This window comes from Carcharhinus amblyrhynchos, chromosome 6 (genome assembly GCF_965287045.1).
Source record: "Carcharhinus amblyrhynchos chromosome 6, sCarAmb.v2.hapA, whole genome shotgun sequence".
NCBI lineage: Eukaryota > Metazoa > Chordata > Chondrichthyes > Carcharhiniformes > Carcharhinidae > Carcharhinus > Carcharhinus amblyrhynchos.
The window spans coordinates 19,778,301-19,803,595 of NC_137329.1; the positions used below are offsets into that span (position 1 = coordinate 19,778,301).

The 25,295-nt window shown below is 41.8% G+C and overlaps 1 protein-coding gene across 2 annotated transcripts in view; it reads left to right on the forward strand.

Moving 5' to 3' along the window:
- wt1b (WT1 transcription factor b) overlaps positions 1-25,295 on the forward strand; it is a 75,862-nt gene that overhangs the window by 32,162 nt on the left and 18,405 nt on the right. For both annotated transcript variants that reach the window (XM_080189984.1, XM_080189985.1), the window contains exons 4-5: positions 8,854-8,956; positions 17,375-17,525. In XM_080189984.1, coding sequence (XP_080046110.1) covers positions 8,854-8,956; positions 17,375-17,525 — 254 coding nt within the window. The remainder of the gene's footprint in view (positions 1-8,853; positions 8,957-17,374; positions 17,526-25,295) is intronic.

Below are 25,295 nucleotides of genomic sequence, written 5' to 3' on the forward strand. Positions count from 1 at the left end.
ATTCGTTCTGTTTATCTACACTATTACTACAGTATCAGTAGCACGCTCTATTTCTGAATGGTGGGTTCAAATGTCACTCCAGAGACATGAGAACAAAATCTAAGCTGGGGGTATGCTGCAATATCAGAGGTGCCGTCTTTCAGATGATCCTCATTGCCTTCAGGGCTTTAAAACACCCCTTGAAGTATTTTGATAAGCAGGGAATTTGTCTTGGTTTTCTAGGCAAATATATGTAGCTCATCCACCATCTACAAAAAAGAATGCTTGTCATTATTGCAGTAGGCTGTGTGGGAGCTTGTTGTGTGCAGATTGCTTGTTGCATTTCCTCCATACAACAGTGATTACACTTCACATGAATTTTATTGGCTGTGAAGCACTTTGAATCATTCAGAGGTCATGAAAGACACTACATTAATGCAAGTTCTTCTTCTCACTATTCCAAATTGGATCATTTTTTTGATTTTCTTTCACCCAGAATTTAATCCAGAAGCCTTATAACCTGGAATATCTTTTCAAAAATAGAAAGGGTTTAATTTCCTCTGATTAAATTGCACTGATTAAATTGTTCATTTGCTTCTTCATTTTAATAGATTGACCCATTTATTCTCTGTGCGCGAATTTGGGAATGATAAAGAAAGATTTAGCCTCATCATTTCTATGCCAAAGTGCGTCTCTTACAATGAGTTACATTGTGCAGCTAATATAGCATTCGGTTAGTAATTTAGCAGCCATTTTCCCCATAGCAAGTGGCTGGGGGAGGCATGTTGGCCTAGGCACCAGGTGAACTCCGTCTTTTTTTCAAATATCAGTCACATATGCCACAGGTACAGGAAAACAGGGTCTCAGTTTAACATCTCATCTGATTTATAGGACTTCTGACAATGAATCATTCCTTCAATGGCTTACTAAGACTTCATCTGAGATTATGTTAAATTATATTGATTAATGCTGTTAAATTGAGTTTGAGCAGTCTAGAAGGGAAGGATATCACAGAATGAGGACAAGGAAGGATTTGAATGCATGAACGAGCATTTTAAAATCAATGCATTTCCAGTCGTTCCTTTAATTTCTTTGGCTAAGCAGATATCCTGTTACAATCATTCACCAGGGTTTCAGAAGCTGTATAGCCATTGCTGCAGAATGAGATTATGCTTACAGTCCAAAATAAAATTGGGCTGAAGGATGCAGGAAAATGTCGAACTAATTGGGCAGGTTCCAACAAATTCCAGCTCATAATCTGATGTTAACATGAACATAATCTGATTCTACTTGAAGAAATATCGAGCAAGCATAAAAATTTAGGGGCTATAGTGGCATCATTGTTATGTAACCAGGTCAATAAAGCAGAGTCCTGGACTAATGATCCAGCTAAATAGGGCAGGATTTTACAAGAGTGATTCTAAGCGTCCAGGGAGTGTGAAATTGGGAGAATTGCGGATCTGTTTTTGGGCAAGTTTTTACACCCAAGCTTGTGCACATTGTGCATGAAAAAGTCGGCTAGGTCATTTCTAACTGCTACAAGCAATGATTGGCCTTAATTCACCAGCCAGCAGTAAAGGTAGCTATTGTGCATGTGCAGACCTCTGTGTCTACACATGCGCAATAGCTGCCTCTGCTGTAGTTGTTGCGCATTTGTAGCCTCAGTGGTTGCAGACCTCTGATGCTACATTTGTGCAATATCAACAGCAGAGGCCTGACAGAGAGAGAGAGAGAGAGAGCTGTTGGGCCTCTGCTGTTGCAACCAACTCCCTCCCCCGCCACCGAAATTGCAGGGGAACGTGGGAGATTCCAAGCCCACGCCACCCAAAAATATAGCCACCACCACCCAAACCGATTGCGCCCCCTCCCCCCCACTGATCACAGGCAGTGCAGCAGGGCCCCTCCCCTCATACTGATCGCAATGCAGAATGTCAGCAAGCAGCCCCCTCCCCGATTGGGCCATCTATTAAGATCCCACCCCCTTCAAGCCCTGCCCTATAAGTCCCGGCCCTTTAGGTCGCACCCCATAAGCCGTATCCCTTCAGGCCCCACATCCCATGGGCCCTGCCCCAGCACTGCCAATGGGCAGTGCCAAGGTGCTCACTTGGGCATTGTCAAGGTACCAGGCTGACAGTGCCAAGGTGCCAGGCATGCATTGCCAGGCTGGCATTGCCAAAAGTGCACCCTCTATTGCCCTTGGCCTTCCCAGAGGATCTCAATGGCTGTCAGTTCTACCGCCGAGGCCAACATGAATTTTCCCTGTTCATGGAGAGCAGATGTTTTCCTCGTCGGAGAGAATCTCTCCCAGCGAGGCAGCAAAGGCAAATGAACCCGCATGATTGAGCACCAGGCTCACTAAACAGATGAAAATGGTGAGTTAAATAAATTTAAATACATTATTCAAACTCTCACTGGATTTGGGTGAGAAGCTGACCTCGCTGTCAATTTAATCAAATAACGTTTTGAAAAGCCTTTGTCCCTTAAAGGTGCTATGCACATGCAAATTATTCACTGAAAATTGTGCATTTGCTTCTTTATTTGGATGTCCTTTTGCCAGTTTGTGTAGATAGAACAAGGGTGTTCAGTTTTAACAGTGTAATATGATGTGGCCTAAGTAAGTTGTGCTAAATTGAAAGCTAGATTTACATCACAGAGCTGAACTTTCATATATGTGTTCCCAGCCTAGCACATTTTATTGAGGAAATTATATGGATTGAAATTGTGCAGAACATCTGCCAATGTCCTGGGTTTGTGGCAGGAATGGGTGATTGTAAAATTAGCCCTGCCTTCTTTGAACTTCACCAGATAATGTAACATACTTCTACATACTTCCGCCTTGTCAGAAGAGTTCATTCATAAAATTGACCCAATGGCCAACATGGAACAAACATGGCTAATAACATTTTAAAAAATTATTTCATGAGACATGGGCATCGCTGGCTGGCTAGCATTAATTGCCTATCCCTAGTTGCCTTGAAGCTGAATGGCTTGCTGGGCCATTTCAGAAGGCAGTTGAGAGTCAACCACATTGTTGTGGCTCTGCTGTCACACGTAGGCCAGGCCAGGCAAGGATGGCAGCTTTCCTTCCCTAAAGGACGCTGGTGAACCAGAAGGGTTTTTCCGACAATCGGCAATGGTCCCATAGTTATCAGTCAACTCTTAACTCCAGATTTTCTTTGGAGTTCCATACCTGTGCATTGCTAATATTCCAGTAGATAACAAGGACATCATTGAGCAGATAAATCGGTGCTGGGGCAAATCTTCAGATGCTTAGGCTGCTCTGGGAGGTACAACTTATGTTGTTAACACGTATTTTATGGATTTGGGTGGGAAGCAACAGTGGGCCGCAGGCCTCCTTGTGAATTAGACAGTCTATATCTGGGGCTAATCCTAACTTCTCTGCGTCAATTCAGGATGCTTCTTTACCGGTGATACTATAGTCTTGTTCCTCTTTTTAGGAGGTGCACAGACCATCACTCAGCTTTGCAGAGCTGCTGCTTTCTTGGGTGGGAGTTGATAGTTCCTCCAATCTGCAAGTCCATTCATGGCAGTAGCAAAGGTTGTGACGTAATTTGGTTATCGATCTGCATGAAAACAAATAATCTGTATCGGTGAAATGTCTGAATCATGATTTTCTGTACCTCTTTTCCAAGCTTGTTCAAACTAACCTGGATCACTTTTTGGGCTCCAAAGAATATTAGTTGAGACTTTTGTTGGGGGATGGTTATGCTTCTATTTCAATACTAATTCATACACCACTGGTATTAAGACTTTGCACAAAGGCAATCTGGGGACTATTTGTAATCATTTAGCTTACTGTACTGCACCACATTACACTACTGTGTGCACAGAGGTACTAACTGCACAACATAGTTTATGTTAAAAACCTTTCATTTGGAAAGCAGGCCTGTATCTTTAACACAGAAAGTGCAGGAGGGCAACCAACAAGCTGTAACAATGATCTGAACCTGCAGATAACTCATTGACCACCCCCCACCCCCGCACCTTTGATGTTCAGTGACAGCATTTTGGCACTTCATGTTGAAGAACATTTGATTCTCTTTGTCAATAAAGTAGATGGGAGTTATCATTTAAATAGATTTGAGGGAGGGATTTACAGTTACACAATGTAAATCCTTTCTCTGTGAAGGGAAATTATTGTCTTACAAGAATTCCTTGGCTGAACTGACAGGCATCAACATTTCAGGTCACAGCTAGAAGGTCAATATCTTTTCCAAAAGGTAGGGGAGTCTAAAACTGAGGGACGTAGGTAAGAGGGGAGAGATACAAAAGTGTCCAGAGGGGCAATTTCTTCACACAGAGGGTGGTGAGTGTTTGGAACAAGCTGCCAAAGATAGTAGTAGAGTTGGGTACAATTTTGTCTTTTAAGAAGCATTTAGATAGTTACATGGGTAAAATGGGCGTAGAGGGATGTGGGCCAAATGCGGGCAATTGGGATTAGCTTCGGGTTTAAAAAAAAGGTGGCATGGACAAGTTGGACCAAAGGGCTTGTTTCATTGCTGTAAAACTCTATGACTATGGTCATCACCTGAAGGAGTGCCTGAAATGGGTCAAAGAGGTAATTATATATAGTAGAGAAGGGTGGGATCATACTGCTGATTTAGCAGATTGTCCTGTCTGCAATAGGTCCGTTCATGTTAATGTTCTTGCTGCTGATTGATCAGTACATGTTTTAACATTCTTGCTGCTGATTGGTCAATTGTGTAGAATAAATGCTAACAAGTTTCTTGAGACAGAGTAGCCATTAATGAGAAGGCTTCAGTCTTGGAGGAACAATGTGGCATTGGTAGATCTCCATAAGCTCCTGAACATACCTTTTATGCCAATATGTGATGGATGAAATCAGTTTAGAGTTGGGCTTGTATTGGATGTAGTAGTTATAAAGTTGAGCACATTTGACAATAATTCACATATTCCATTCACTATATCTGAAGTAGGTTTGATGTTCTTTGAATCTCGCATTTCAGCTGCAACTTTCTTCTCCAATGTCGGCAAGCCCACAATTGTATTGTATGCTGTAAATCTCTGGTGTATTGTAAGATGCTTTCTTGTCTTTGTGGGTATGAAAACTGGAGTGAAATATTTTAGATGATGTGTGTTGGACTTCTGCACCTGTTGACTTGAACATACATTGTAACCTGTGTGAGGTGGAACCAATATACAGAACCTGATTCTTGTCTTAGTGGAAGTAGCTATTATAGAGTGAGTAATTGGTGGGCATGTGTTAACCTTGTGGGAAGGGAATCATAGAATTGAAGTGTAGATTTAATATTGTAAAACTTTTTGTCACTGATAGAATAGGCCTTTTTAATGAGAGTGTTTGAAATCGACTGGATGGTGAAAGTTTATTGGAAGGATTGATAGTTCCGGTATCTGTTAGTAGAACAGGGCTGACATTAGACTTGTTGTAATGGCATGCGATTATGAGACTTGCTGATGAGACCATTGAAAAATGGTATATGATTGGGCTTCGTACTGTCATTACAACAACTTGATTTTACACTACTAAACACCAGATACAATTGGTTATCAGTACATTGATTGTATATCTGATACAAATAATAAATACTAGTATATTGTATGTGCTATTGTCCATAGTGAATATCAAGTTTTTTATTACTTGCAAAGCAGCAACAAAATCCCAAAAGGGCCATAACTTGTGGTCAAAGCCTAAGTTGACATGGCTAAATTGGCTGGGCAATGTTGACATTGCAGTTTACTGTGGTAAATGTTGATGCAAAAATGTAACCAGGATTTGTGAGAATAGGAAGTAAGGTGTGTGAGGATGAATTATATATGCTAAGTAAGACTTTTAATTAAGTATCTTACAACTCCAAAAAGAATTCAGCAGGAACCTCTTTACATAGAAAGTGGTTAGCAATTACTCCATATTGCACCATGGAGTATTAAGATGAATAACATTTAAGAGGAAGCTGGATAAACAGATGAAAGAGAAAGAAATAGAGGGTTCAGCTGATAGGCTTTGGTTCAGTAACCAGAGTATGCGAGCATCAGATGTTAGACAAAGGAAGTTAGGGTGGGTGAGGAGAATTTATTTTGTGTAGCAAGCTAGAGGAGCTTGAATTGGAGATATGCCATAGATGCTGATGTACAAGTTGACCTTTGAAACCATGGAATACCCCTTCAAAAATGTGGGCCTGACTCACACGCCAAGAATAAAAATGAACTGTTGGCATGGGTGTGGGTGGTTGCCATCACTATGTGGGGTTTGCCCTCTGTGGGCATGTCTTAAACACCTGCGCATCTTTGCATCACAGACCACAACACCTTCTTGATCCCTTGCACCCAGCTGTAAGGGGACTAGCATATAAATCTCCATTTGAGGCTGACTACTAATGTGACTATTGCATGTCATGGCTGAAAAAGGGGTCAATTAATGTGTCAAGTATATACAAAAACTTGGGGTGCAATCTTACCGGCTGTTCATGCCATGCTTCTGCTGAAGCGAGGTTGGAGAATTTGGCGGTCAGACAAATCTCCATTCACTACAGCGGAATGGGAAAATCCCATCGGCATGAACAGTGATAAGATTCTGACTATGGTTTTTGGAGCCAGAAAAATAGGGCTGTCTCATTCACCAGCTTGTCTCATACGCCACATTCTATGATGCAATAAAATTGCAGGGCTACCAAGGAAAGAGTGGAGGTGGGAGACTAATTGCCCATTGGGCACAGGCCCAATGGGCTAAGTGGCCTCCTGTTGTGCTGTATGATTCTATGATCTAGTTTGGGAATCTACCCAGGCCCAGAAGACCTTACTTTGGCTTTACATATGTAAATGGACAAAGCAGTGAGTAATATACTCATGTCATGGTAAGGTTACTGCTTTCAAAGAAAGAAAATTAGTCCAGACAGATTATATTACATGCATAAATTGACGGATGAAGCTCTGTGACAGCCCATCATTTAATTCATATTTAAAAATCCTCAGGGATTAGAATCAATAGCTGATTATAACTCACGTTCAATTTTAATGCACGATGCAGAGCCTGGAATGATTCTGACAGCGATAGATTTAGAGGGTGATGCAAACTGCATGTCTGTGAATGTTACTGCTTCAATGAGAAATGCCTGAACCTATATCGTGATTGCTGGCTAGAGAACAGCTGTTTTCATATGTCAGATTTTCCAAGTCCGTAAAATAAAAATTGCTACTTACTGTTAACATTTTCAGTTCCTATGACTTTTCAGACTGTTTGCTGTCAATTTGCTACGCAATGCAAAATGGTTGTTTTCAGCAGTTCTAATCACTGCTGTGATTCGTTAGGTGTGACGGGTTAATGCATTGTAAATTATGTACCTTCACCAATAGGATAGACGGTCAGGTCTGTGGTGCTGAAAGAGGACTGAATTGTGGTATAAGTACTGAGCTTCCCGTCTTTGGAACACCGGCAGTCCAAAGAGTTTCCTCACTCTTATTTGTATAACATTTTCAAACCTGTTCTTTACAAAAAGCACCCAGAGGAAATCTAACCCATTAGGGTAGCAGGATTTTACGTTGCATCCAGTCAGGTTATGCTTGACCTGGTAGACTTTCACTGCAAGACCTCCCCTCACCTACCTCCCCCATCGTCCTACACCCACTCTCCCATCTCACCTCCCAATTCCTGGACTTGGAGAGCACATCTAACAAGAAAGAACTGTTGAAGAATGCATGACTAAGGTGTTTTCATATTAAAGGAGCCCCTCTCCTCTTCTTCGCCCATTTGTTCTGCCAAATAATGGTGCAAATTTGGCCACCACAAATGGGACTCGTTCACAATGCAATGGTAAAGAGAAAAGATACTCTCCAGAAATTGAAGGGTAAAAGAAAGTCTTTGATATTGTTCCTCAGGACATCACTACACTCTTTACCGCCACTGATGCACAAGGTGAATGTTTAATCAGTGTTGCAGGAAAAGCGGCAGCCAATTTGTGCACAGCAAGGTCCCATAAAAGGGCATTATGACATTGACTGGGTACTCTATTTAGTGGTGTTAGTTGGGGATAAATATTAGCCAGGAGAACTCTGCTCTTCCTTGAAATGGTGCTATGGTGTATTTTACATCCACCCAAGATGGTGAATGGAGCATTGGTTCAACATCTAATTCAAAAGGCAGCACCAGAATGCCAACTCAGATTTTCTGCATAAATTGTTGAAGATATTTTGAGGAAATAACTCTCTCACACGGACTACTACCCATTGAGGCATAGATGGCATCTAAGGCAATTGAAACCTCTGAAAGGATATTTATTAAGGGTGTGTGCACAACACAAGTAATCCTGCATATTTCCCAAATTAAAAGCAACACTATCTACTTGGGTATGGTAGTTTAGTGGCTATGTAGTACTAGAAATAGTAATCCAAAGTACTGGGGGTTCAGAACTGACTGCATGCAAGTTATGAAATCAAATCTAATGAATGTAATATTTTATGGACTGGCACTGGAATAACTTTTGGAATTTTTATAAAATCTGGTGCTGCATTGACACAATAGATCCCATGGTACTATTCAACGCAGAGTTAGAGAATTCTCCCTGGTGTCCTAGCCAATATTTATCCTGCAACCAATATCTCAAAAACAGATTATCTGGTCAATTATCACATTACTGTTTGAGGGAGCGTGCTGTGTGCCAATTGGCTGTCACATTTCCTGATAGAACAACAGTGACTACGCCTTGAAAAAAAAAGTATCATCAGTCAAATAATACTTGGGGGTGTCCCGGGGTAAAAATAGAAGTGTTTTGTTCTTTTATTTTGTATATTCAGTTGTTAAAGGTAATAAATGAGCTTTGAAACACAAAACCGAGCAAGTGGAAAATGACAATTATTCTATTCTTACTTCCCCGACAGCCATGCGACAGGTTATGAGACCGACAATCACAACGCCCCAATGTTGTACAGCTGCAGCACGCAGTACAGAATACATACACACGGGGTGTTCAGAGGGCTTCAGGTGAGTAATGCCAATGTTCCTTTTCTTAACAGCCCGTGTGTCTGTTACGGTCTTTAAAGAAAACCTTTTAAAACCTTTGCACCTGACCCTGGGAAAGCTGATTGTGGGCGGTCTGGAAGTAGTCCTGATTACAAGGGCCACTTATGTTTCCAGATGGTTCTAATTTGGGACTTTCACAACACCAGTGGAGCCGAGGGAAGGAGATTCTGTTTCGTATCAGCAGATTTGAAAAAAATGTAGATTCGACACTCGTTCTATCATTTGCTTGAGACTGACTGAGAACCAGTCAAGGTGGCAGCAATGAGAAGGTTTGCCTCCAGCCCTGCCTGCTGCATATTTTCGAGGAATTGGCAGAATAATTTCAATCTGTCTTGATTTCATCTGCATTTGTAGTACCCGATATTAATCATTATAATATCTTATCAGTGAAACCTTGCCTTCTGATATATCACACCAACTGATAAAACGTGTTATTTATGGTTTCCTCTCTCACAGGGGGATCATGATAAATGCCCTCGTTCTATAACCTGCCACTATCTGTGTACCATTTCTTTCAAAAGAAACTGAAAGTACAAACAGTTTGACCCTACTGACACTGTAGAATTTCCTTCTACACTTTCCCAAACAGATAGTGTATAGGGCCCCACAGACGAGCTCCATGAATATGAATATTTCATCAACGCTTCATAAATTAGAATCATCCAGGTTAGGTACTGCAAGGTAATGATTTGTTTCTTTAAAGTTACATTCTTCTTTAAGACAGACACTGTTTTCTTTGGAGCAAAGAAGAGATTTAATTGAGGTGCATAAAATTATATGGGACCTAGTTAGAGTGGATAGGAAGAATCTATTTCCATTAGCAATGAGGTCCATAACCAGTGAGACAGAGATTTAAAGTAATTGGTAGAAGGATTAGAGGGAAGTTGAGGAGTTATTTCTTTTTCACCCAGAGAAGTCACTGTGTGAAAGGGCCATAGAGGCAGAAATTCCCATCCCATTTAAAAATACCTAGATATGCACTTAAGGTGCTGCAACTTACAGGACTACAACTCAAAGAGCCAGAAGGTGAGATTATGGGTGGCATGGTGGCACAGTGGTTAGCACTGCTGCCTCACAGCGCCACAGCCTGGGGTTCGATTGCTGGCCTGGGTCACTGTCTGTGCGGAGTTTGCACATTTTCCCCGTGTCTGCGTGGGTTTCCTCAAGGTACGCCGGTTTCCTCCCACAGTCAAAAGACGTGCTGGTTAGGTGCATTGGCCATTCTAAGTTCTCCCTCAGTCTACCTGAACTGGCTCCGGAGTGTGGCGATTAGGGGATTTTCACAGTGACTTCATTGCAGTGTTAATATAAAACCTACTTGTGACACTAATAAATGAACATTAGGTTGGATTTTTTTCAGCTGGCATGGTGGTATAATGTGCAGCACAGTGCCATAGTGGTTAGCCCTGCTGTGTCATTGCATCAGGTATGCAGATTTGATTCCCGGCTTGGGTCACTGTCTGTACGGAGATGGCATGTTCTCCCTGTGTCTGTGTGGATTTTCTCCTAGTGCTCTGGTTTCCTCCCACACTCCGAAAGACGTGCTGGTTAGGTGCATTTGCCATGCTAAATTCTTCCTCAGAGTTCCCAAACAAGTGCCGAAGCATGGCAACTAGGGGATTTTCACAATGAACTCATTGCAATGTTAATATAAGCCCAGTTGTGACTAATAAACAATAAAAAAGGTATCCCTCTGTTTTTACATAGTGTTGCAAACAAAAAGCGAAAGGCCTTTCTCTTCTGTCCTCATCAACATTCGGCTTAGTTATTTCTCATCCCCTCTTTATGGCCTCCTGTGGAATGTGCCACTTTCCAACCACAGATGAAGACAAATGTTTTGGTCTCAGAAAGTTGACAGGTTTTCCAATTTCCCTTCCCTTGGTTAAGGTTAGCACCTCATTGTGCAGAGAACAGTGGGCTTGAGCCTACTACTTTATCCCACACTCATCAAGTAATCCAACACACTTGTGTTTGAGTTTATACGTAGTAAAAACCCTTGTATTATCACTCTTAATTGATAAACAAACCAGTGAGTTTCTTCAGGCTTTGCTGAGTTAGAAGTGGCTTTTGTTTATTATCACAAGCCCAAATGTTAGATAGACCTGGGCATGTAATGTCACAATCGCTAGTGATAGGGGGCAGGGGTACTGTGTGGCAGGTATTACCTATTTAAATGATTAGAAACACTGATGCACTTTAGATTTTCCCTCTAGTTGTTGCAACTGTTGCAGAAATATTACTACATTAGAACAACACAAAAGAAGAGGAATGAAATTCAGTGTGGAGAAACAGAATAGAAAGAAATCCCACAACACCAGTTTAAAGTCCAAACAGGATTTATTTGTAGCAAAAGCCGCAAGCATTTGGGACAGCCTGTCCCTTCGTCAGCTGGTTGGCTGTCCCGAAAGCTTGCGACTTTTGCTGCAAATAAATCCTGTTTGGACTTTAAACTGGTGTTGGGGGATTCCTTCCTGTTTTACCCCAGTCCACTGCTGGCATCTCCACATCAAGAAATATAATACCATGTGAATCAGAAATACTTGATGACCATCAGTATGCAACTACACAGTGCATGATTCCCCCACTCCACTCCCACCCTCAACACACACACACCTTGAAGTTACTAAAGAATGTTATTACCTAGGAATGCACATCCAAAATAATTTATAGTGGAATGTACAAACTCTACACAGCCATCCAAAAGGCTTGGATTTGTGAAATGGAACTTCCATCACTCTTCAACAACAATAAAGAAATTGCAATGGCAAACATTGATTAGATTGCATGTATTTTGATTTGATTTATTATTGTCACATTTATTGGTAAACAGTGAAAAGTATTGTTTCTTGCGCACCATACAGACAAAGCATAATGTACATAGAGAAGGAAAAGAGAGAGTGCAGAATGTACTGTTACAGTCATATCTAGGATGTAGCGAAAGATCAACTTAGTATAAGGTATGTCCATTTGAAAATCTGATGGCAGCAGGGAAGATCCCGTTCTTGAGTTGGTTGGTTCGTGACCTCAGACTTCTGTATCTTGTTCTCGATGGAAGAAAGTGGAAGAGCATATGTCTGGGGTGTTTGGGGTCCTTGATTATGCTGACTGTTTTTCCGAGTCAGTGGGTAGTGTCAGTGAATGGAAGGCTGGTTTGCGTGATGGACTGGGCTTCGTTCACAACCCTTTGTAGTTTCTTGAAGTGTTGGACAGAGCAGGAGACATTCCATGCTGTGATACATCCAGAAAGGATTCTTTCAATGGTGCCTCTGTAAAAGTTGGTGAGAGTCGCAGTGGACATGCCATGTAAATGATGGCATAGCTTCTCGGGATCAATATGCTGCTATAAGCATTACCCTCACTGAGGAAGTACAATATCATGCAGTTCATTTGTTACAAACAATTACTCACAAAATTCTGGTGTCTCCCTGTTGGTCCCATTGTGAGGCTGTCATACACAGCAGAATCAAAGAAAAACCCATACATTGACAGGTGTGAATAAAACTTTGAATAAACAATTACATTTTTCTAATTAATACATTAACCTCGAAAGTGACTGAACTCAAAATTACATAACCAACAGATGCAAATGCCAACATGCTTCCTTTGCCAACTCCTTTTTCCCAGGGACAATTAAGATTTGGAAACATCTTCCACAAACCTTAATCACCAAGCCCCCAGGAAGTAATTTATGGAAAATCTGTTGAACTTTTTAAGTTAATGTAAATGTTAATGTGCTGAAGAGCTATGTTCCAGAACCAGCCGTGCCCTTAACTGAGAGGATTCCAGAGGATTGGAGGATAGCCAATGTTGCCCTGTTATTTAAGAAGGGTAGCAAGGATAACCTTGGTAATTATAGACCAGTGAGCTTGATGTCGGTGATAGGGAAATTGTTGAAGGTTCTTAGGGATAGGATCTACACACATTTGGAACTGAAGGGCCTTATCAGCAAAAGACAACATGATTTTGTAAGAGGGAGGTCATGTTTCACGAACTTGATTGAGTGTTTTGAGGAGGTGACAAAAATAATTGACGAGGGAATGGCCATGGGTGTTGCCTACTTGGACTTTCGTACAGCATTTGACAAGGTCCCTCAAGGCAGGCTGGTGCAAAAGGTTAAATCACATGTGATCAAGGGTGTGAACTGGCTTAGCCATAGAAGACAGAGGGTAGCGGTGGAAGGGTGGTTTTCTAAACGGAGATCTGTAACTAGTGGTGTTCCACAGGGATCAATGCTGGGACCTCTGTTGTTTGTAATATATATAAATGACTTGGAAGAAACCGTAGCTGGTCTGATTAGCGGATGATACTAAGATTGATGGAGTTGCAGATAGTGATGAAGATTGTCATAAGATACAGCAGGATACATTTAGGCTGGAAAATTGGATGAGGAATGGCAGATGGAATTTCATCCGAACAAATGCGAGTTGATGCATTTTGGTAGATTCAATTCAGGTGGGAGCTATAAAATAAATGGCAGAACCATCAGAAGCATGGACACACACACAGAGATCTGGGAGTATGGGTCCACATATCCTTAAAAGTGGCAGCAGAGGTAGAAAAAGTGATGAAGAAAGCATATGGCATGCTTGTCTTCATCAACTGGGGCATCTTCAAATAAACTCTACAAACCTTAATCACCAAGCCCCCAATGAAGTAATTTATGGAAAATCTGTTGAAGTTTTTAAACTAATGTGAATGTTAATGTGCTGAAGAACTGTGCTCCAGAACCAGCCATGCCCCAAACTGAGAGGATTGGAGGATAGTCAATGTTGCCCAGTTACTTAAGAAGGGTAGCAAGGACATCCAGGTAATTATAGGCCAGTGAGTTCAGACTATAGGCATTGGCAAATTGTGATACAGTTATATAAAATGTTGGTTAGGCCACATTTGGAATACTGTGTCCAATTCTGGTCGCCACACTACCAGAAGGATATGGAGGCTTTGGAGGGAGTACAGAAGAGTTAACTAGGATGTTGCCTGGTGTGGAGGGTATTAGCTATGAGGAGAGATTGAATAAACTGGGATTGTCCTCCCTGGAAAGGTGGAGGCTGAGGGGCAACCTGATAAAATTATGAGGAGTATAGATAAGGTGAACAGATGGAAACTTCTTCCTAGGGCAGAAATGGCAATTGCAAGGGGCCACAAGTTCAAGGTTAGGGGGACAAGGTTCAGTAGAGATGTGCAGGGAAAATTTTTTACACAGATGATGGTGGGGGATTGGAATGCACTGCCAAGTGAGATGGTTGAGGCAGACACATTAGCAACAATTAAGACTTATCTGGACAGACACATGAACAGGTGAGGTAAAGGAGGATACAGGCTGTTGGTCTAGACAGGACAATGTGATTGATGCAGGCACGATGAGCCGAAGGGCCTGTTCCTATGCAGTGCTTTTCTTTGTTCTTTGTTCTTAAGCTATTCCAGTATAGCTACAATCCTGGCATCTATGGGGCATAAAATTGCCCAGGGATGTCCTGTCTACAAAAAGCAAGACAAGTCCAATCTGGCCAATTACTGCCCATCTATCTACTCTTGATCATCAGCAATGTGATGGAATATATTGTCAACAGCGCTATTAAGCAACTCTTATTCAGCATTACCCACTCACTGGCACTCAGTTTGAGTTCCACCAAGGCCATTCAATCCCTGACTTCATTACAGCTTTAGTCCAAACATGGGCCAAATAGCTATACTCAAAAGTAGGGGAGAGTGACTGCCTTTGATATTAAGACAGTATCTGACCAAGTCTGGCATCAAAACTGAAGTCAGTGGAAATCTGGGGGATCTCTGCACTGGATGGAGTCATATCTAGCACAAAGGAAGATGGCTGTGGTTGTTGGAGGTCAATCATCTCAGTCACAAGACATTGCTCCAGCCCAACCATCTTCAGTTGTTTCATCAATGACCTTCCCTCCATCTTAAGGTGAGAATTGGGGATGTTCGCTGGTGATTGCACAATGTTCAGCACCATTTGCAATTTGCAAGATACCAAATCAGTCCATGTCCATATGCAGCAAAACATGGACAATATTCAGGCTTGGGCTGATACGTAGCATAAGAACTAGGAGCAGGAGTAGGCCATCTGGTCCTTCGAGCCTGCTCCGCCGCTTAATAAGATCATGGCTGATATTTTCGTGGACTCAGCTGTACTTATCCTCCCGCTCACCATAACCCTTAATTCCTTTACTGTTCAAAAATGTATCTTTCCTAGCCTTAGAAACAAGTAACATTTGGGCCACACAAATACCAGGTAATGATTATTGCCACACAAGACAGAACTACCTCCCTTTGACATTCAATGGCATTACCATGCTGAATCCCCCACTATCAACATCTTGGAAATTACCATTGATTAAAAACTAAACTGGACCAACCATGTAGGGGAGGTGATGGCATAGTGGTATTGTTACTGGATTAGTTAGTCAAAGACTTGGGCAGTACTCTGGGAAGGTGAAATTTGAATACAGTGAAAATCTGGAATTAAAAGTCAAAGTATGACCACAAAACCAATGTTGATTGTTATAAAGACCTCCCTGTCTATTAAGGAGGGAAATTTGTCATCTGAATCTGGTCTCCATGTGACTCCATTCCCAAAATTGACGCTCAAATGTTCTCTAAAATAGTTGAGCAAACCATGCAGTTAAAGGGCAATTAAGGATGGGCAACAAATGCTGGCTTTGCCAGCAACATCCTCAATCCATGAATTAATAAAATAAGTGTAAGCACTGTTGTTACAAGAACACTTGCTGATTCTCCAAAACCTGTCCACCACCTACAAAGCACAGCTTATAGACTCACACTTGATGGAATACATGGATGAGTGTTGCTCCAACAAAATTAATAAGCTTGACACCACCCAGGACAAACACAGCCAGCTTGATTGGTACCCCGTCCACCACCTTCAACATTCATTCCCCCCACCACTATGGAGCAATGTGTACCATCTTCAAAACGCACTAAGGCAACTCATTAAGACTCCTTCAATCGCACCTTCTAAATCTGTGACTTCTACCACCTAGGAGGACAGAGGATGCAAATACATAGGAATACTACCATCTGCAACTTCCTGTCCAAGCTACACACCATCCTAACTTGAAACTGTATCACTTTTCCTTCACTATCACTGGGTCAAGATTCTGGAATTCCCTCCCTAGCAGCAGTGTAGGTGTATCTATTATCACAGGGGCTGCATGGTTCAAGAAGCAGCACACCACCACCGCCTTCTCATGGGCAATTAGGGATGGGCAATAGATGCTGGCCTAGGCAGTGAAGCCCATTTGCCTCGAAGGAATAACAATAAATAATTGATTGCACCTCCTGGTTAAATCCCCTAGTGGAAGATGATAAGAATTAAAACCAGATGTCTCAAGAACTCAAGTATAATGTGGTGATCCATAAGCCTGAAGAAATAGATTTCTCTTATGTGAAATTATGATCTTTATCTTCACAGCAGAGGAGGTTAAAGGGAGATTTGATGGAGCTATTCAAAATGATAAGAGGTTTTGATGGAGTAACTACAAGAAACCGTTTCCACTTATAGGAGGTCCAATCACCAGAGGACAGAGAGATTCATGTTTATGGTCACCAAGAGGGGAAATGAAGACTAAAATCTTTTACATAGCAACTTGTGTCTGGAACACAGCCTGAACGAAGGATTGAAAACAGATTTACCTGAATCCAAATTAGAATTTGATAAATACTTGAAAGGGGAAAAGTATGCAGATCACTGGAGAAAGATCAAGGGGAACGAGACTGATCGGATACCTTTTTCAAAGAGATGGCATGGATAGGGTGAATGCACTCAGTTTTTTTCCCCAGGGTTGGAGAATCGAGAACTGGAGGGCATAGGTTTAAATTAAAAAGGGAAAGAATGAATGGGAACCTGAGGAGCAACTTTTTTACACAGAGGATGGTACGCACGTGGAATGAGCTGCCAGAAGAAGTGGTTGAGGCAGGAACATTGACAACACTTAAAAGGCATTTGGACAGATACATGGATAGGAAAGGTTTAGAGGGATATGGGCCAAATGCAGGCAAATGTGGGTAGCTTAGATGGGCATCTTGGACCAGTTTGGGCTGAAGGGCCTGTCTCTGTGCTATAGATTCTATGATTCTATAACCCTATGAGGTGGCACAGGCATGGTGGGCTGAATGCCCTCCCTGTGCGCTGCAATGTTCTCTGAATTTATGAGAAAAGACAGTCATACCCTGACTGAATCTTTGCTTCAAATAGAAATAGAAGTTAGCTCAATGGTTTGGAATCCTGTGATATGTAGAATTATACCATTATTGATTTTATTTCAAATGTAAAGGCGAGGTGAAAATTTGCTAGCTTCACCAATGCTGATCTAATCTTGGTGTGTGTGCTTATTGTTTCAGGATGTTCGGAGGGTCCCGGGGGTGGCACCCACCATTGTCAGAGCAAATACAGAAGCCAACGAAAAGCGTCCGTTCATGTGTCCTTACCCTGGGTGTAACAAACGCTACTTCAAGCTCTCCCACCTGCAGATGCACAGCAGAAAACACACAGGTATTGGCAGCATTGTGTTAGCATAATGAGCTTGTTCCTAAATTTACCCAGCATCGAAAACATATTGAATAAGATTGTATAGGTATGTGTGGAAAATCTATCGGAACCTCTCCCCCCCTCAAAATTGGGGATGGAGTCCTGGAGAGAATAGACAATCTTGAGCAAAATGAGGCTGGAACCAGAGGGCACAACCTCAGGATGAAGGGATGACCCTTTAAAACAGAGGTGAGGAGGAATTTCTTCAGCCAGAGGGTGGTGAATCTGTAGAACTCTTTGCCGCAAAAGGCTGTGGAGGCCAGGTCATTGAGTGTCTTTAAGACAGAGATAGATAGGTTCTTGATTAATAAGGGGACCAACAGTAATGGGGAAAAGGCAGGAGAATGGGGATCAGCCATGATTGAATGACAAAGCAGACTCGATGGGCTGAGTGGCTTAATTCTGCTCCTATGTCTTATGGGCTTATGGTCTTATGGTAGTTTGGGGTGGAATTTAGTCACATTCTATTTGGACAGTGGGACTGGCTCTTTACACTAAAGAGCTCAGTGAATGCTTGATGACCATATATGAATCAGGCCAGCATCTGTCGGTCATGGTCGCCTCTTCACTGAAATTCAAGTGCCATTGTTTGCATAGTCCATGGATTGGAAACCCAAACGTCAGCATTGACTCCCTTCAATTCTCTCTTCGTTTGCTTGGAACTTTCACCCCTGCAGGTATGGATTAAGAGAATGCTTTTCATCTATCTTTTGATGACATTATATGTCATTCCATCTCACTGCCTCCCTTAGAGGCTTCGGCCTAGTTTTGTCCAATATTTTCACTGTAATCCAGTCCTTGAGTGCTGGCGATCTGCCAGGTGACTCATGGTTGCCTGAATTTGATGATTCCCCTGCCTCTCACGAGCTGGAGCTGGCCTCAGTCTCAGCCATGGCTCAAGTGTGGTGCCACCCCAACTTCTGAGTCAGAATGCTGTGGCTTCAAGACCAACTCCAGTTATTTGAAAGCAACCAAAAAATCTGGGCCAACACCACAGGAAATCCTACACTGCTGAATAAGAAGTTAAGCAGAAATACCCTGGGGGAATATTCCCATCCCGCCCGCCAAGGGAATCGTGGGTGGGCGGGGGGGAGCAGACCATGCAAGGGTCTGTTGACTTCAAGCAGGAATTTCTGGTTTTGGGGCAAACATGGCTGGAAAATCCCACTCTGTCTGTTCTCTGAAGTAGATGTGAAAGATCGCGTTATTTTAACGCAGATCAAAGGAGTTATCCCCAGAGTCTGGCCAATGAGCATCACGCAAATAGAACAGATTATCTGGCCATTAGCACATTTCTGTTTTGCCAGTGCTAGCAAAGTGACTGCAGCGTATGTCTGCAATACAACTCCAAAAGTACTTCATGGCTGTAAAGTGCTTTGGGACATTCTGAGGCTGTGTAAGGCACTATATAAATGCAAGCCTTTATTTTCAGTACTCAAGATGTGTTCTGATCAAGATTCAGCACAGACTGAACATGAAATTAAAAGCAAAATACTATAGGTGTTGGAAATCTGAAATAAAAACAGAAAAGTTCAGCAGGTCAGGCAGCATCTGTGGAGAGATATTTTGAGTCCCTGACTCTTCTTCAGATGTTACTTCTGTTCGAATGTTAACTCTGTTTCTTCTCCCTCCACGGATGCTGTCAAACCCGCTGAGTTTTTCCAGCATTTTCTGTTTTGATTAAAGTTTGAACATGCTCTGACAAAGGGTCATCCAGGCTCAAAATGTTGGCTCTATTCTCTCCCCACAGATGCTGTCAGACCTGCTGAGATTTTCCAGCATTTTCTGTTTTGTTTCAGATTCCAGCATCCGCAGTAATTTGCTTTTATCACAGTTTTGAACATTACTTGTTTTGCTGATGACTCTTCTGCATTGAGTGGAGATGTTAAACATTGGCCCTTCAAAAGTTCCAATATCTCATTCAGTTTAAAGTTTATTTATTGGTGTCACAAGTAGGTTTACATTAACACTGCAGTAAAGTTACTATGGAAATCCCCTGGTTGACACACCCTGATGCCTGTTCCGGTACACTGAGGGAGAATTTAGCATGGCCAATGCACCTAACCAGCACGTCTTTTAGACTGTGGGAGGGAACTGGAGCATCCAAAGAAAACCCAAACAGACACAGGAGAACATGCAAATACCACACAGACATTCACTTAAAGGGAATTGAACGCGAGTCCCTGCAGCTGTGAGACAGCAGTGCTAACCACTGTGCCACCCTTCAACTTTATCCTTAACTATTTCAATAACATTTATGAAGTGCTTGTACTGCTTATTCATTTCTTTATAAGCACTAGTCCATTTACTTATATTGTACAACCAATTTAGAAGTTTCCTGGCTGCTTCCTAATCCAGAATGATCCATGAATTTTACCACCAGTTTATTTCATTTTGAAATTGGAAACAGTAGGAATAACAAAAAAACAGTTCCTGGCACTCCACAAAAAACATTTGTTGTAATTTATAACACTTGTTTGGGGGATCACCAATAAAAATAAAAATCGTACGTCCATAAATACTCCATTTCAAGGACAAGGTGACATCAAAAACAGCTTCAGGTTATATTCCTGGGCTGCAACACTTGAGTTGTAAATCTACCCTCGTGTTCTAAGTAGAATATGTTATGGTAATACGGTAAATATCTCCACAAGTAATTCATGAGTGACAAAGGTAGAAGTGAGTTATGATTGCCTTATGAATGGAGATATTTATCCAGGAGTGTTTCCAGCGTATGAGGGATTTGGGACATATTACCTTGAAATCCAAATTTCCTTCTTGAAATTTCGCCAAGTGTCTAAAAAAACTTATGGCCATTAATGGTTTAAGTGCCTGGCAATTATAAAATCTCAAACTCCTAACCCCAAAGGAAGCCTTATTTATCGTATTATATGACTGGCCAAGAGCTGTCCTTTATGTACTTGATACAGGAGGATCGTAAACAAATATAATGACTTTTCTTGATTGGTAAAGCACTCTCTTAAATCTAAACTTAAATCTAAACTCGCAACCATACCGAGGAGAATCGCATGATTTTGTGTCGTAATGAGCGCCATTTTCTTGATGTGAATCAATGGCTACAATGATGATAAACACTGGGAAGATTAGGAGAGCACTGTCTGTAACTGGAATAAGAACCCACATGGGAAACACAAATGGAATATCCTGGCTAACAAGTTTATTCCATTTGGGGAGGCCATGGCCTCATGGTATTATCGCTAAACTATTAATCCTGAGACTCAGCTAATGTTCTGGGGAACCTGGTTTCAAATCCCGCCATGGCAGATGGCGGAATTTGAATTCAATAAAACTAATGTAGAATAAAGAGTCTATTGATGACCATGAAACCATTGTCGACTGTTGGAAAAATTCATCTACTTCACTAATGTCCTTTAGGGAAGGAAATCTGCCATCCCTCCCTGGTCTGGTCGACACGTGACTCCAGAGCCACAGTGGTGATTGACTCTTAACAGCCCTCAGGCAACTAGGGAGGGCAATAAATCATGGCCAGCCAGTGATGCCAATGTCCCACGACTGAAAAACAAACTAAAAATACTATGTTTATTTAAAAGAAAAATATCTGGAGGTGAGAGGATGTAACCCACATTCATGTGAGGGTGAAGAAGGGCTGCAGGGAAAAGCCTGGGAACTACAGGCCAGTGAGTCTAACGTCTCTAGTGGGTAAGTTATTAGAAGGTATTTTGAGAGACAGGATCTACAGGCATTTAGGAAGGCAAGGACTGATTAGGGACAGTCAGCATGGCTTTGTGATGGAAAACTACATCTCACGAATTTGATTGAGTCTTTTGAAGGGGTAACCAACAAGGTAGGTGAGGGCAGTGCTGTCGACATTGCCTACATGGACTTTAGCAAGGCCGTTGACAAGGTACTGCATGGTAGGTTGTTGCATCATGTTAAATCTCACAGGTTCCAGGATGAGATAACCAATTGGATACAAAATTGGCTTGATGAGAAAGACAGAAGATGATTGTAGAGAGGCCTGTGACCAGCAGTGTGCCCTAAGGATTGATGCTGGGTCCACTGCTATTTGTGATTTATATTAATGATTTGGATGAGAATGTAAGGGATAGTTAGTAAGTTTGCAGATGACACTAAGATTGATGGCAAAGTGAACAATGAAGTAAGTTATCTAGGCTTGCAATAGGATGTTGATCGGGCCAGTGGGCTGATGAATGGCAGATGGAGTTTAATTTATATAAATGTAAGGTGATGCATTTTGGTAAATCGAACCAAGGCAGGACTCACTCAGTTAATGATAAAGCGTTGGGGAGAGTTATAGTACAAAGAGATCTAGGGGTACAGGTTCATAGCTCCTTGAAAGTGGAGTCACAGGGGGACAGAATGGTGAAGAAGGCATGCTTTGTTTCATTGGTCGGAACCTTGAATACAGGAGTTGGGACAACTTGTTGAAGTTGTACAAGACATTGGCAAGGCCACACTGGGAAGAGTGTGTATAGTTTTGGTCACCTATTATAGAAAAGATATTATTAAATTAGAAAGAGTGCAGAAAAGATTTACTTGGATGCTACCAGGACTTGATGGTTTGAGTTATAACGAGAGGCTGGATAGACTGGGACCTCCCTGAAGCGTAAGAGGCTTAGGGGTGATCTTATAGAGGTCTATAAGATAATGAGGGGCATAGATAAGATAGATAGCCAACATCATTTCCCAAAGGTAGGGGAGCACAAAAATAGAGGGCATAGGTTTAAAGTGAGAGGGGAAAGATACAAAAGTGTCCAGAGGGTGATGAGTGTCTGGAACAAGCTGCCATACATAGTAGTAGAGGCAGGTAGAATTTTGTCTTTTAAGAAGCATTTAGACAGTTAGATAGTAAGATGGGTATAAAGCGATATGGGCCAAATGCAGGCAATTGGGACTTGCTTATTGGAAAAACTGGGCAGCATAGACAAGTTGGACCGAAGGGCCTGTTTCCATGCTGTAAACTCCTGTGACTCTATTACCAGAATTTTACAATCTCGCTCGGGTGAGGCTTGTACAGTCCCACTCAAGGCCAACGGAGAATTCTGCTCTGCAACCCACGACCACCCTGATTCCAGGGTGGAGAGGCTGTAAAATTCTGGCATATGACTCTATTCATAAACCCTCATTTCTATAAAGGGAGTTTCTTCTACTGATCATGTGTTGTGAAATCATAAACACATTTATAAACACAGTTACAATTTCACCATGCACGGTGCACAATTAAACATGTGATTCATGATGTCATCTAAATGGTTCAAGTCCATTTCAGCCTTGTAAAGAACTTGCAGACTTTTTTTTGTTTATGTTACATGCGTGGGAAAGATACAAATGTAAGTTTGCATGCAATCTATTGCAAATTAAAATGTGATTACACTCTTTTATAAATCATTGCGAACCGCTATTATTCTGCAGTTGCGATGCTACAGCAGGTGATCATTCCGTATTGGTAATGCTGCCTGTTTTATTCTTAACCGCCTGTGGTACATCCGTTGAGACAGCTGCCATTGTATGTAAAAAGCTGGCAAACCCTAAAGCTGACATTGGTTAAGAATGCAGCTTCCTGCCCATTCCACTTAGCAGCACGCTTCAGATAGGTCAACAGTTTGAAAGGCTTTATGAGTAACAAGTTACAGATCTCCAGTCAGGCTGCGCTTGTATCTAGTTCTGAGGGCCTGTCCAATAATGTCATAGCCATAGATGGATACCAGAGATGCAAAAGTTTGGCCATGAAGAAGAGCTGGAAAAGTTAGAAGTTCTTTCAGTGGAATAGAGATTATTAAATGTAAATGTTATAGAGAGGATTAACATTGTGAAGCATTCTGATAAATTCAGTAGAGAAATTATTATTTCCAGTGGTCAGTGAGTTGCCAAGCAGCAAGCATAAATTTAAAATCTCCCAGCAAAAAAATGGAAGGAGAGGGAAGGGGTTAGGAGATTTCATTTTTTTAAGCCGAGGATTATTTGAACACGAGTACGCTACCAGAAATGGGCAGCACGGTGGCCCAGTGGTTAGCACTGCTGACTCACAGCACCAGGGACCTGGGTTGATTCCTGGCTTGGGTCACTGTCTTTACAGACTCTGCACGTTCTCACTGTGTCTGCGTGGGTTTCCTCTGGGTGCTGCGGTTTCCTCCCACAGTCCAAAAGACATGCTGGTTAGGTGCATCGGCCATGCTAAATTCTCCCTCAGTGCACCTGAACAGGCACTGACTGGCGTGTGGTGGCTAGGGGATTTTCACAGTAAATTCATTGTAGTGTTAATGTTAGTCCACTTGTGACACTGATAAATAAACTTTAAATTTGAAAACAATTTTGGTATAGATTAAAACAAACAGGAGTGGCAGCATCTAGAGAGTGATTGGTCCACTGAGTCTTAGAATTTAGTTGCCGTGTGATCTTGCTGTGCCCTTGGTCACTCCCTAGTATATCTGCTGTCGTGGGTGTAGTCAGTGAAGTGTTTCGCCATGCACACGGAAGATTTGGATTTGACCAGTTCCAGAAAGTGATGAGTTTATGGGAATGTTTTTCCACACGCTACTGGCATTTCCTCTTGAAGCTGTCAGAACAACATTCCACAATGAGTTATTTGTGACTTTTGACCATTCTCAAGCCTATGTTTATTTTTAATTTTAACTGCAAGGGACGATTAGTCCTCCTTTTTGCACAAGTTGTTTTCATTTTTCTTTTTACAAAACTGATCTTACTAATAGAATGACTGTTGCAACATGATACTCTGCTGGCTTCAGGCTTGTCTGTACTGTTTATGAAGATTCCACTTTGAGGCATCTGCACATTTTACAGTACCATTACTCTGGATTCAGCAGCACTATTTTGTAATTGGAATTCCTCTAATGAGTACATCTACAAACTAGAAAAGATAACATAGAAAAGAACTTTGTTCACAGATGATGCAAAATGAATGCCTTGGTTGATACTTCATACTGTGGGCAGCATGGTGGCACGGTGGTTAGCACTGCTGCCTCACGGTGCCAGGGACCCAGAATCGATTCCTGGCTTGGGTCACTGTCTGTGTGGAGTCTACACATCCTCCCCGTGTCAGCAGGGGTTTCCTCTGGATGCTCCTGTTTCCTCCCACAGTCTGAAAGATGTGCCGGTTAGGTGCATTGGCCATGCTAAATTCTGGATGTACTGCAGGTGCTGGAGTGTGGCGACCAGGGAGTTTTCATAGCAACTTCATTGCAGTGTTAATGTGACTACTTGTGACATTAATAAATAAACTTTAAACCTTAAAACTTTATGGAAAACTTATGATAGAGTAAATTGAGAAAAATAGATTTCCAATGGTCAGTGGGTCAGTAAAGTAGAAGACATTCATTTCACACTATCACTATCGAAATAAAGGAGTGTTTAAGAATACTTTTTTAAGTAAAGATCCTTTAGCAATTGAAATGTTTTATCAGAAATGGGGATGGAAACAGAATCAATCACACCTCTTAAGAATGAAATGGATTAATAATTGAAGAAGGAGGATGGGAAAAGAGCGAAGAATGGAACTCAGTGGAAAGCTTACTCACAGAGCTAGCATAAGCACAATGGGCTGGGATGGCCTCCTTTCTGTGCTGTAAAAACCATTGACACCATCACTTGTTTTTTAAAATTTTCTTATTGATGTCACGAGTAGACTTATATTAATACTGCAATGAAGTTAATGTGAAAATCCCCTAGTCACTGCACTCCAGCACCTGTTCGGGTACACTGAGGGTAAATTTA